The sequence below is a fragment of the Leptodactylus fuscus genome, chromosome 8, assembly GCF_031893055.1.
Source record: "Leptodactylus fuscus isolate aLepFus1 chromosome 8, aLepFus1.hap2, whole genome shotgun sequence".
Classification (NCBI taxonomy): Eukaryota; Metazoa; Chordata; class Amphibia; order Anura; family Leptodactylidae; genus Leptodactylus; species Leptodactylus fuscus.
This window is the reverse complement of record NC_134272.1, coordinates 48039840-48052589: the sequence shown is the minus strand read 5'-3', so window position 1 is coordinate 48052589 and position 12750 is coordinate 48039840. Positions and strand designations below refer to the sequence as shown.

At 39.0% G+C, this 12750-nt stretch overlaps 1 protein-coding gene across 1 annotated transcript in view; it reads right to left on the bottom strand.

The window, feature by feature from the left end:
• Positions 1-12750, bottom strand: part of XYLT1 (xylosyltransferase 1) — a 221702-nt gene that overhangs the window by 49223 nt on the left and 159729 nt on the right. The window contains exon 5 of the mRNA XM_075285507.1: positions 9328-9408. Within this exon, the coding sequence (XP_075141608.1) occupies positions 9328-9408 (81 nt within the window). The remainder of the gene's footprint in view (positions 1-9327; positions 9409-12750) is intronic.

Below are 12750 nucleotides of genomic sequence, written 5' to 3'. Positions count from 1 at the left end.
CTAATCCAGGAAAGAGGAGACTACAAATGATTTCTAAATTGCCTGATGTTTACTGTGTAGTTCACCATACTCATGTGCCTGACAGATTGGGATGATCCTTCTGATATTACTCAATAGTGGTCATACCGGGTCTCTAGATTTGTTGGCTTGGCCACATGTAAGATATTACTTGGCAATGTTCCCTGTAAACTTTAGGTTCTAGAAATGATAGAGTTTTTGTATTACTTTTCATTGTGTGCCACAGCATGAAACGTATATTTGTTTGTCCAAGGCTGCATCCATGTTATCTTAACTCTTTGCTTTCCAGAATGCCCATCTTATAAGGAGCACTGTCTTATGATTCTGTATAATAGAACTGTAGGCACTCTGTGTACTGTGATATGATGCCACTATGGGACATAGTTTTCAAAATGGGACAGATTTACTATGGGAAAAAAAACTGGCTTACATGCCACATGTTAGATTTGTTATGTGTTTTAAATCCTTTTCAACATATCTATATCAGCATGCACCAGTTATTACACTGCATATGGCACTTTGATAAATTTACTGCATTGTCTGGTTACCTCTAGGTGTATGCTGAATTTATTTTAGATATTGCTGGTGACAATGACCATTGTAAGTGATACCATAGTTACCAAAAGTCCCAAATTAACAATATTTTCCAGAGTCTCAGTAATAATCCTAACAAAGATGGCTGGAAAAGGGGATGGGATTGCAGTGTTCTTGGGGCAGACATTGTGGTGGGGATTAAAGTAGTTTTCCAGACTGGATAGGTCACCAGTAACAAACCTGTGGGGTCTGACATTTGGCCCCTACATCAATCATCAAGCAGTTCCTATACTGGGGACAAAGCCAGAGGCAGAAACCCCTTTCAATTATATAGGAGGAATGGAAGAGTACTGCAGTTCTGCTCCCATCAGTTGTCGGATCCCTATCAATCTGACGATAGGTCATTAGTATCAAGAACAGACCCCATTTTGGAAATCCCCTTTAAATGCCCTGATTCTTACCAACTAGCCGTTACTACATCTACACCTGTACCACCTATAGGAGGTTCTAGTTTGAGTTCTGGCATGGGACCCCTTTACTTCTATGGGTATCCCTTCCAGTACACTTCACATAGACAATGGAGTCTATGAACACTAAGCCATGCATCTATACTGCCGCATGCTACTGCTATTACTTAGTTACACATTATAAAGATCATTAACATTTCAAGGCAATTCTGCTGCATAAACATAGAGGCCTTTATGGTAGAATCACAGAAACAAACGCTGTCATATTCTGCACGGTCAGTAGTGACCAGAAACACTATTACATGGTCAGCTCTGTCTGGATCTCTATTGAAGTCTTTGTTACCACCAGACTACTTTAACGCTGCTAATGAGATTTTCATCCTCATAAATTATATGCTTTACATCATTCCCCATGTAGTAATTGATTATGTAATGGTTACTACAGCTTCAGCATAGATCACAATTAAATGTGCCTTTGATATCTTGTGTCTTATTCACATTGCTAGTATATCTAAACTGCATGACTGCAGAACTAATATTCTTATCGTCACCTCGCATTGATTCTTTTAGACAATTGCTCCACCTTGGATCTATAGTTTTCATCAGTGTATAAGCAATTTCTTCTCCCACAATTCCCTGTGACCTTAGAATTAGCAGATTAGACAGACTGATATCTCTGATCGAGGAATTTATAAGTGTTATGTTTTTTTACTCCCCCGAAGATAGAAACACTATTTATATGGCAGCCTGTGGAATATGCAGCAATTTATCCAACTATAGGATACTGGAAATATAATAAGAAACCTGTAAGAATGGGAGAGCTCCTAATATATTCCTTCTAAACTGGTGAAAAGTGCAGTTCCAAATGGAACGTCAACCTCTTTAATAAAGGAGTTTTCTAGGATCTAGATATTTAAAGAGGCCATGTAGCTTGGACTATTGCCACTTCCTCTTCTTAAGCCAGTGACGTCATGTCAGTTGGTCACATGGCCAGTCTGCCATGAATGGGACTTAGCTGCTATACCAAGCACAGCCACTATGCAAGGTATATACAATGTAATACAAAGTATTTATGCTCCCTACACTTGGTGCATCACCTAACGGGCAATATATACTTCTTAATATCTAAGGATGGGTCCATACTACTCTTATTTAATGTCTGTTGCTATCATCTGTCACAGGATGAGAGTAATAGACATTAAACCAAAGATGCGGCTTGTATGCCCTTTATCCGATGTCCATCTGCATTCACTCCATGTATAAAACATGAGGGAAGCTTTCTTCTGTTACAAAAGTAAGCAAACATGATGGAAGAAAATGTCCCTCATGTGTTTATACATTATAGGTAATGGGAACGGGCACAGATAAAGGGGGCTGTTACTTTACTATTGTTAATGACCATTGCTGTCATCCTGACAGTAATAATGATAGTGTGAACATACTTTAATTGGTGGTACATTGTATATCTACAATCAGAGGCGTAACGATTGTGGTCGCAGGGAGTGCGACCATGACTGGCAAGGTACGGAACCCGCAGCCAGCTGGAGATGGCCAGAGCCCTGTACAAACTCAGACAACGGTTGGGGAAAGCTTGGTTCCCCGACTGCTATACATACTAGCCCAGGGGAGGTGACTTAAAATAATAAATAGTTATACTCACCTCTCCTGGGCTCAGCGTTCTCTCCGTCATCTTCTGTCTTGTGACTGAGGCCTGTGATCAGGTCCCAGTGGTCACATGGGCCTCAGCAGTGTACTGATATCAGTGCTATCATGGCTGTCTAAGGTCAGTGATTTCTGTAGGATGCCATGAACCCATGTGAAAGGTTCATTCCATTCTCCAGAGTGTTAAATAAGGTCATGCACTTGTATTCATAAATCCATCTGTTCTTCTTGGATTTAAAATTCCCTCTTAAAATCAAAATATTCTTATGTATAATGGATTAATAATATCAAAAGTACCATGGAATTCTGGAGGAGCACTGGCAAGAGATGGCTTTGTGAGGCTATTTCCAATGTATGAAAACTTCAATTACCCTGTTTTATGGATTTACTATGGTTATTCACAGGTTACAGAGCATGTTGTAAATGTATGATGTTTGTGAAAATCATGCCAAAAACTGTAATAAAACTGGAATGTGTGAATATCTACTGTAATATCTACTAGTTCTAAGGAGAGAGCTTCACTTTATTTCTTTATGTTGCTGACTGTAAGATATTTTTCTTTGGTGAATATTAACTACTTTATGTACTATAAAGAAAGAAGTAAATCTGGACTATTCCAGCAATCCATTTCATGCTGGATACAATGTGGAATTTACAATTTCTATGACCTGGAGCTACATGCCCTAACAGATTTGTGTATTCCTGGTAGTACAATTGCTGTATATGAAGCTATCTAATTTACTGTAGCTATCCAGCTGGGTTATATTGGTTGCATCTTGTTTTACAGTTTTTTTCTCATTAAAGCATACCCACATTGTAGGTAACTGGGGACCTGTAAGACATTGCAATGCTGGCAGTCATTATAATAAACATGGAAAGTAAAACTGTTTTATTTTTACCAAGGAGTCCACTCGGTTCTTAGCAACCGTATAAAAATTACACCTGCTATGAAAAATACCATACAGACGTGCTATAATTCTCTCCGTCTCAGGTACTATTACCATATACCTTCTAAATGCGGATGGCTAGAGGGATTTCATGAAGGGTTTTAATGACCTGAGAGACTAGAAGAGAACTGGAAAAAGATCTAGAACAAGTTGTCTACTACAGTTAACTCATGTATGCAATTTCTCCTAATGCATCCCATGTCTCCAAGAAATAACGTTGATCCTGCTGAGATGAAGGACCATTTTCACCTTTATGTTTTTTTACTTTTATCTGTTCACTCTAAAATATTTAGAGAGCTGCTCTTCAATGTCTCAACGTTCTTTTAAGAGAACAAGGTGGTTTCCAGCAACGTCTTATTTTTATGGTGAACTTAAAGTGTTCTTATGAGACTGAAGAAAAAGATCATCATTTTTTACAATAGTGATATTAAAGGGCAAAAAAAAGGCAAATAAAATGTAAGTCAGACAATACCTACAAAAGTTCTTATTCAATAGTTACATTTCTAAGTGACTTGTTAAAGAAGCCAGATTCAAGAAATAAAGAGAGCGCTATGATGTCATCAACCTTGTATCTATAAATGGCTGTATAGATGATGGTGACCACAAGAAAGAAAAGTGCAACATCTACGAAAGTGAGATAATAAAAACAGGACTGTGCAAAACAGGCAGATGTGGAAAAAATGCTGCAAAGTAAGGCCCAGTTCACATCAGTGTTCAGGTTTCCGTTCGGGGAGTCTTCTTGAGGACCCTCAACCGCAAAGGTGGTTACCTGGGAAAGCCGCAGGCCCCATACACTATAATGGGGTCTGTGTGGTTTTCACGAAACATGCAGAGAGAAAAGTCCTGTAAGCAGCACTTTTCTCTCCACATGTTTGGTGAGGAAACCGAGTGGAAACCACACATTATAGTCCCCATTACAGTCCCATTATAGTCTATGGGGTCCGCAGATTTTCTGAGTAACTGCTTTTTAATGCGTATAGGTTTCCATTCGGAGGGTTCCCAAGCGGACTCCCCTAATGGAAACCCGAACGCAGATGTGAACCGGGCTTAAGAAACAGAAGAGTTAATAGTTTATATTCATCATTTAACAAACTGCAAAGTGAATGAACACAAGAGAAATATAAATCCCATCAATATTTGGTATGATCACCATTTGCCTTTCATCACTTCTTCTAGGTACACTTGTAGCAAGTTTTTGAAGGAACTTGGCAAAGAGGTTGTTCCTGCCATCTTGGAGAATTAAGCACAGATCTTCTGTAGATGTAGGCTTTCTCCAATCCTTCTGTAAAATCATGTGATCCCATCAGACTGAATGATGTAGGGATCTGAGGGCGCCATATTATTCTAACTATCAGGACTCCTCCTCCAAAAGGCAGTCACACTATACAATGATGTTATTTAGATTTCTCTCGTTAATTTTTGTTAAAAATTTTACTTTTTGTTAATTAACAAAAAAAAACGTATTAACATTTGTATATTTGCAAGCATTCTTACTTTGTAGCATTTTTTTCACAGCTGCCTAAAACTTTTCCATAGTACTGTGTGTAAAGTGTCTCACTAATTAGTTCAATAAATGGCAATAAAACTTACACATATTCATGAATTTTCACAGCTTGACATTTCATTAGTTAGAACAGAAGTTTGTGCTCCAGAGCTGCTATTTATACCATAAGTTGCAACCATTGTAAGCAATTCACAGACTACTGAGAAGCGTTGTAGGTCACTTGGTTACTTTGCATAAAAGTATGCAAACTCCTACCAGATTATTTCCTCCCTACTCTATATCTATCAGTCTCGTGTATGTTACCTCGACAGTCTTCAGACAGTAAGATACCTGTGTCATCGGTGATACTCCAATTTTTAAAAGGGTTGTCCGAGAAACCACAGACTTTACTGGAAGTTCCAACACTGACCAAGAAAACAGGCCAAATCCAGGGACTGGCTACTTTCATTAACCCCATAGGTTTTGTATGGTGTAGTGTGCACAAGTAACCCCTGCTTCATTAAAGAGAGTCTGTCACCAGAACCCATCATATATACCCAGCATTGCAGATAGATAGGTTAGGGTCTCCTGAATCAAATGGTGTTTTCCTCTTGTGAATCAATGCCTCCATTGCTGTTTTTGTCAACATACAAATAAGATCTTTGGAACAATTATAGCATTGCCACTGCTCCAAAGAGCTAAGCAGCAATGTCCACATTGTTTCTAAGAAGAGTGGCAATTCTCAAGGGAATACAATGTTTGATTTAAGTGATATGGTAAGCAGAAAAAACTTGACACTCACCCTCTGCGTTAAAAGTCCAAACTTTATTGTAGATGTCCAAATAAAATTGTACACGGGAGGAGGCACGCTCAAATGAGAAAGAGCGACAACTGTTTTGTACTGTTCAAGCTTGATAAAGTGCCGAAAAGCACGAAACAGCTGTCGCTCTTTCTCATTTGAGCGTGCCTCCTCCCGTGTACAATTTTATTTGGACTTCTACAATAAAGTTTGGACTTTTAACGCAGAAGGTGAGTGCCAAGTTTTTTCTACTTACCATATCTTTGGACTTGTTTTCTTCTACTTAGAGCACCACCCTCATACAACGTTTTTTTCATCACCCCTGTCCAGGATACTGTTAGTTTGAGTTGTGCCACCTTGCTCCATATACACGATTTTGATTTAAGTGACCCTGCAACAGTATCATTTATAACAGGGCACACAGAACTCAGAACACAGAACACAGTCCCAGTGATCAGAAACTTATGGAAGAGCATAAGAGCTGGAAAACTGCAAGGAATTCTTACATGACATATGGTACTGCATACACTATATGAACAAGAGCCACCACCTACTTGTTGGGTAGGGTAGAGGTAGGGCAAAATATCTAAATAAGACATATTCGGCCCAGCTTTACTATTGTGACTAGATATATGACTAGACACCGGTGTAAGCATAGCACATCTTTGGTGCAATGTCGTACATCTTGGTGCATCTAATTTAGGCTAAAATTTTTCAGCTTCCTATACATGTAAGTGTGAATTCTCAGAAAAAGAGGGCATGGCTGAAATGAGCCACCATGTACTAAATATGCACCAAAATTGTGTCAATTTCTTACTAGATTTTGACTAAAGGAAAATGTTTGTTTTGGTACCGTGTTAGCCAGTGGTTATAAAATATAAAAAACAAAAAAAACTTTGCAAGTCTTCAGTAGGTGATACCTTTTTTAATGGCTAACTCATAATGATGACAGAATATGACGTTTCGAAGCTTTCCTCTGAGCTTCTTCTTCAGATATAACTAAAAAACACTTTCTAGAGGCTGCATATTTATGTACAACAGGACACATAGGGATAGGATTACAGGAGGGAAGGGGGGAAGAGGCTTATTACTATATACTTATAACAACAAACAATCAATTGCCAGATCCCCCAGTTCTTATCTTAATGGCTGTCTTAATGAGGTGTATAAAAAGACATAAACCCACGTGAGATGTTCATCCCATTGTCCAACGTCTGGAATAGGGTCATGGCCTTGTACTCATAAATCAGTCGCTGTTTCCTTGATTTAAAGTTCCCTTTTAAGATCAAGATTTTCATGTCATTGATGATGCTGTGGTGTTCCTGGCAAAAATGATTTGGCACGGGAAGATCAGTTCTCTGTTGTTTGATTGTATGGCGATGTGAATTAATTCTCATTCTGAGTTTCTGACCAGTCTCTCCAACATACAGATTTTCAGTGGAACATTTGGTGCAAATGATCAAATACACTACATTAGGTGTGTTACAGGTGAACGTACCTGGGATTTTATATTCCCTGTTAGAGTTTGGTATCTCTATCTTGTCAGTGGTCAGTATGTGGGGGCAGTCATCAAGATACAGGACAACAAAATTGAGACATTGCTGTATCGGAAACCAATTGACCACCCTACGTACCTAAGATGGGATAGTTTTCATCCTAAACACATAAAGAACTCCATTGTATACAGCCAGGCCATCAGATACCATCGCATATGTTCAAACCCTGCAGATAGGGACGAACACCTTGGGGGCCTCAAAAACACATTCTTGAGGCAGGGTTACCATCCAAGAACAGTTGATAACCAAATCACCAGAGCCACCAGGATACCAAGATCGGAGTTATTAAAATACAATACCAAACAGGAGAACACTCGGGTACCCCTGGTTGTCACATACAACCCCCACCTGGAGACGCTGAGAGGAATCACACGCAAATTACATCCACTACTGCAAAAAGACAACCGTCTAAAATCCATATTTTCTGACCCCCCTCTCCTATGCTACAGACAGCCACCAAACCTCAGGAATATGGTTGTCAGCAGCTCTCTGTCACCTCCAACTAACAAAGGAACATTCCCATGTGGACAGAAGAGGTGCAAAACCTGCCCCCACATACTGACCACTGACAAGATAGAGATACCAAACTCTAACAGGGAATATAAAATCCCAGGTACGTTCACCTGTAACACACCTAATGTGGTGTATTTGATCATTTGCACCAAATGTTCCACTGAAAATCTGTATGTTGGAGAGACTGGTCAGAAACTCAGAATGAGAATTAATTCACATCGCCATACAATCAAACAACAGAGAACTGATCTTCCCGTGCCAAATCATTTTTGCCAGGAACACCACAGCATCATCAATGACATGAAAATCTTGATCTTAAAAGGGAACTTTAAATCAAGGAAACAGCGACTGATTTATGAGTACAAGGCCATGACCCTATTCCAGACGTTGGACAATGGGATGAACATCTCACGTGGGTTTATGTCTTTTTATACACATCATTAAGACAGCCATTAAGATAAGAACTGGGGGATCTGGCAATTGATTGTTTGTTGTTATAAGTATATAGTAATAAGCCTCTTCCCCCCTTCCCTCCTGTAATCCTATCCCTATGTGTCCTGTTGTACATAAATATACAGCCTCTAGAAAGTGTTTTTTAGTTATATCTGAAGAAGAAGCTCAGAGGAAAGCTTCGAAACGTCATATTCTGTCATCATTATGAGTTAGCCATTAAAAAAGGTATCACCTACTGAAGACTTGCAAAGTTTTTTTTGTTTTTTATAGATTTTGACTAGACAGTAGAATACACCAGATTTATCATTCAGCATCAGTCACTGTGATAATTGTGACGTACTTTCAGACGGCCTAAGTTTATCTATTGAACTATCAGTAAATCTTGGTCCCTGTATCTTTGTATGAGTAATTCATGGCTGAAAATGGAGGTTTTGTAACCATGCACTAACAGAAACTATGTGCTCACAGTAGCAATGGCCATTAATTGAATAATAACCAGAAATCAATGTCAACCGGATTAACTGACATGATATTGTGCGCGTTGGTTATTTTGGTTCAGTTATTACAGTATTTGCAAAGTTCTATCTGCAGTTTTGTTCAGACTGAACACATCCAAACCAGAAATGATATTATTATACAGTGGGTTTCTTCAGAGCCCAGAGTATCATTAGGTCCAAGGAAGGTGAGTAAACATTACAATGTCACTCCAGCACGGGTCCCTATCCACTTCAGGCATCTACTGGCCTCCTGAATGACATCAGGACCTGCTGAAGTCTAATCACAGATGGAAGTGTAATGACATGGCATGACGTAACACTGTTAGTTATGTTTGATGTCCTGCCCTGGGTCTATGCTAATTCAACTTTGGGGTCTGGAAAGATTGATTTACAATTACCTTGCGTTGTCTCTTCCATGTGACTTCAAGAAGTTCATATCTCTGTACCTTGAGAGAAAGGCCACCAATTGGTCATTAGTCCTGCGGAAAAATAAAATATGAGACATATAAGCTACTTAGATCCCATGCTGGATGAACATACAAGGTTATAATAAACTCTAACTATACAGACAGACCACTAGTCTTTCAATGCAATGATGATTTATGGTATATATCAGTACCAATTAAGCCTCCATTACGAGCAGACTGAAACATTGTCCTTGAAGTGTGTCGTAACATCTAGAAGATCATAGGCGCTTGCTGTTATTTATATACAGACAATGGTGATGGTATTCATTAAACCTACATGACTCTAGGACAGGATGTAGGAATGTCTTTTATAAAGCAGAAAACCTGCTGGAGCTCAGATGGTGGCATACGGTGAAAAGTTCACAGACTAATGAGATATTTATGAAACACATAGATTCAGACCATGTATAAGGCTAAAGCCATAATGAAGCATATTCTATAGGAGACATGCAGCAGTCTATAGTTAATAATTAGGAAACTGGGAACAGCTCATCGACAATTCATTCAACTTTTAAAGGGATCCATGACCCATATCTCTTAGCCAGGGTTGATAGCAGCTACTAAGAGTGTATCTTGATCAGGAGGACCCACTTCGTTCACAGAGTACATGGCCAGCTTATCTCTCTATATTATAAAAATGAATTCCTGTCTGTCTATCTGTCTGTTTGTTCTCTATGCGCAACCAAATGACTGGACCGATCTTCACCAAATTTGACACACAGATACTTCAGGTGTCCAGGAAGGTTTAAGATGAGGCCCCAACTCATTCGGATGTACCGTTCCTGAGATACAGCTTTCCCAAAACCCTGACCCCCATTAACCAATACAAACCTGAAAGTCTTTCACTCATATTCCAACTGCCATAAACACGATCACTCCACATGCACAATCCAACACTGATATCTAAACTAAGATACACGCATCAGAGGATTAGATACACAGGTCAGCACCCAGTATCACACGCCAGAGGATTAGATATTGATGACCTACACTTAGGAGACAACATCAACAATTTTAGCCGGGAACACCTCTCAAACAAAAAGAAACCATTAAACTGGACAAGCTATTTAACCTACATTAGGTGGGATATCTGCCATAGGAACAGAAAGAGGGAATAGACGCTACAGATTGATCTGTTAAATAATAAATACCAACTGAGCATTTCAGATCCCATTGACTATAATGCAGGAATTTTTGTTCTGGGGTTTTCAATGGAATCTGAGCCAGATGTAAACCAGGCCTACTCTTTTGTTACAGTTGTCATTAAAATGAAATGTGAATAGGAAATCATAAATTCTTATTAATTTGCACTGCTTATCTGGTCACGTTTGCAAACCTCCCGAAAAGCTGTCAAAGATAACCATTGACTGTTCTTAGCCAAATCAGAGACCAGGTCTTAGAAGAGGAATAGTAGGCAGAGTTTATTCATCTCCTCTATTTAGTCTTCCCCTTGCAGCAGCACACATGAGAATATCCTGTTCTCTTTAAGACACAGCAAATTCCCGAGCTGCACAAATAAACAAGTAACTAAACAAATGATATATTAACTATTAACGTAGAAGGGGGATGCTGAGCTGTACCCCCACCACAATGCGGAAATTGATGATTTCAGACCAGTGAGGCCCACTTTACTTGCTTACTCAAGTGAACATAAATGCCTTCCAGGGTTAGACTTTGCGCTTCCATTTGGCAGCTATAGGGAAGGGAAAAAAAACCCTTCCCTGTATAGAAGGCTGCATAGATTTCCACATTTTCCACTTGGCTAATTCCCTATCTTAGAGAGATGAATGGACATTTAGAGGATTTACTTAGAAATCTTTCCACATGAAATAGTTTCAATAGCAAACTTCTCATTGTACGTTCCAAGGCATGCAAGGATGCAATTTAACTAGCTGAAAATTTGGGAATGACTCAGAAAGCGTTTCCTTGATTTGCTCTTCTAGATGTGCAAACTGGAAATAACAAAAGTTTCTATGCAGGAAATTATTTTAAAGGGAAATGCCAAAGTTAGAAACAGACAGAGAACAATGTGTATTGTCTGGTTACAGTGTAGGAAGGTATTGGACATTTACATAAACCTATTTAAAGTGAACAGCAAGGCAATATTACAGCAGTATTCAAATCTCAGGCATTTATAGCATATCCACAGGATATACCATGCATGACTGATAACAAACAGTAGAATGGGAAACACTCAACAAGTCTATAGATGTGTACTATCAGGGGGGGCGGGGGGTCCTCACCACCCTGGGACGAAGCCGAGCTGTATGGCCGGTCTCCAGTAATATCAGAAACAGAAACGATATCTATGGAACGAGGGCACGTACCTGCAAAACTAACTGCGCAAGTGCATTGTCAACTTTGTAGAAAAATATAACATGCCACATCTTAAAGGATGATACAGATCCCCTTTAAAACTCTACAAGCTGAATATTTTTTATACTCTATTAAAATTATTATATTATAATCTATAACTGTCCCTATTCCATACATAATTTTTGTATGTTAATCCCCTCAGTAGTTTTTGAATGATCCTGCTTTTATTCATATGCTAATTAGCCTCCAGAGTGCATCTGGAAGTCTCAGTCAGCACTGTCTGCTGTGTGTGTGTGACAGCAGAGAAGGCTGCTGCTGCTGATAACTCATCTTCCTGCTCTCTCTCACACACACACACACACACACACACACAGCAGACAGTGCTCGCTGAGACTTCCGGGTGCATGCTGGAGGCTGATTGGCATATGAATAAAAGTGGGCTCATTCAAAAATGACCGAGGCGATTAACATACAAAAGGTATGTGTGGAATAGCTTTTCTAAAGGATATCCAAGAATTTGCTTAGTTAAAATGTGTTTTCCCAATGATAGAGCCCCTTTAATACACATGTGATCTTAGAGCAAGGAAAATAGGGGCATATATGCCATCAGACAATTTAAAGGAATAGCCATGTTCACTGTACGGAAGTGACTGACGCATTTTATAGGCTATAAAACAGTAAACAATACATTAACTTAAATGCATTCAGTAGAAAAGCCACGTTGAGACCAATCCCCAAGACTTGAATGCTTAATCTAATTAGAGATATTGGTTTAACAAATCTTACAGATTAGAAAAAAATCTCATTATTGTCTGGAGTTGTATGTTCATTTATGTAGAACACTTTATACTGATATCCCTTGAAATCCCAAAATGCCTTAAGCCAATGATGAAAAAAGGAAAACCACACAAAATGCCAGACCAATATGTATTAATAAGCCCCAGGACAGTCGCAAGAAGGACAAACACTCATTATAAGTTCCCGCTTTCTAATTTGCTGAATCTTCACATCTTGCTTCATTTATTCCTTAGACTAAAC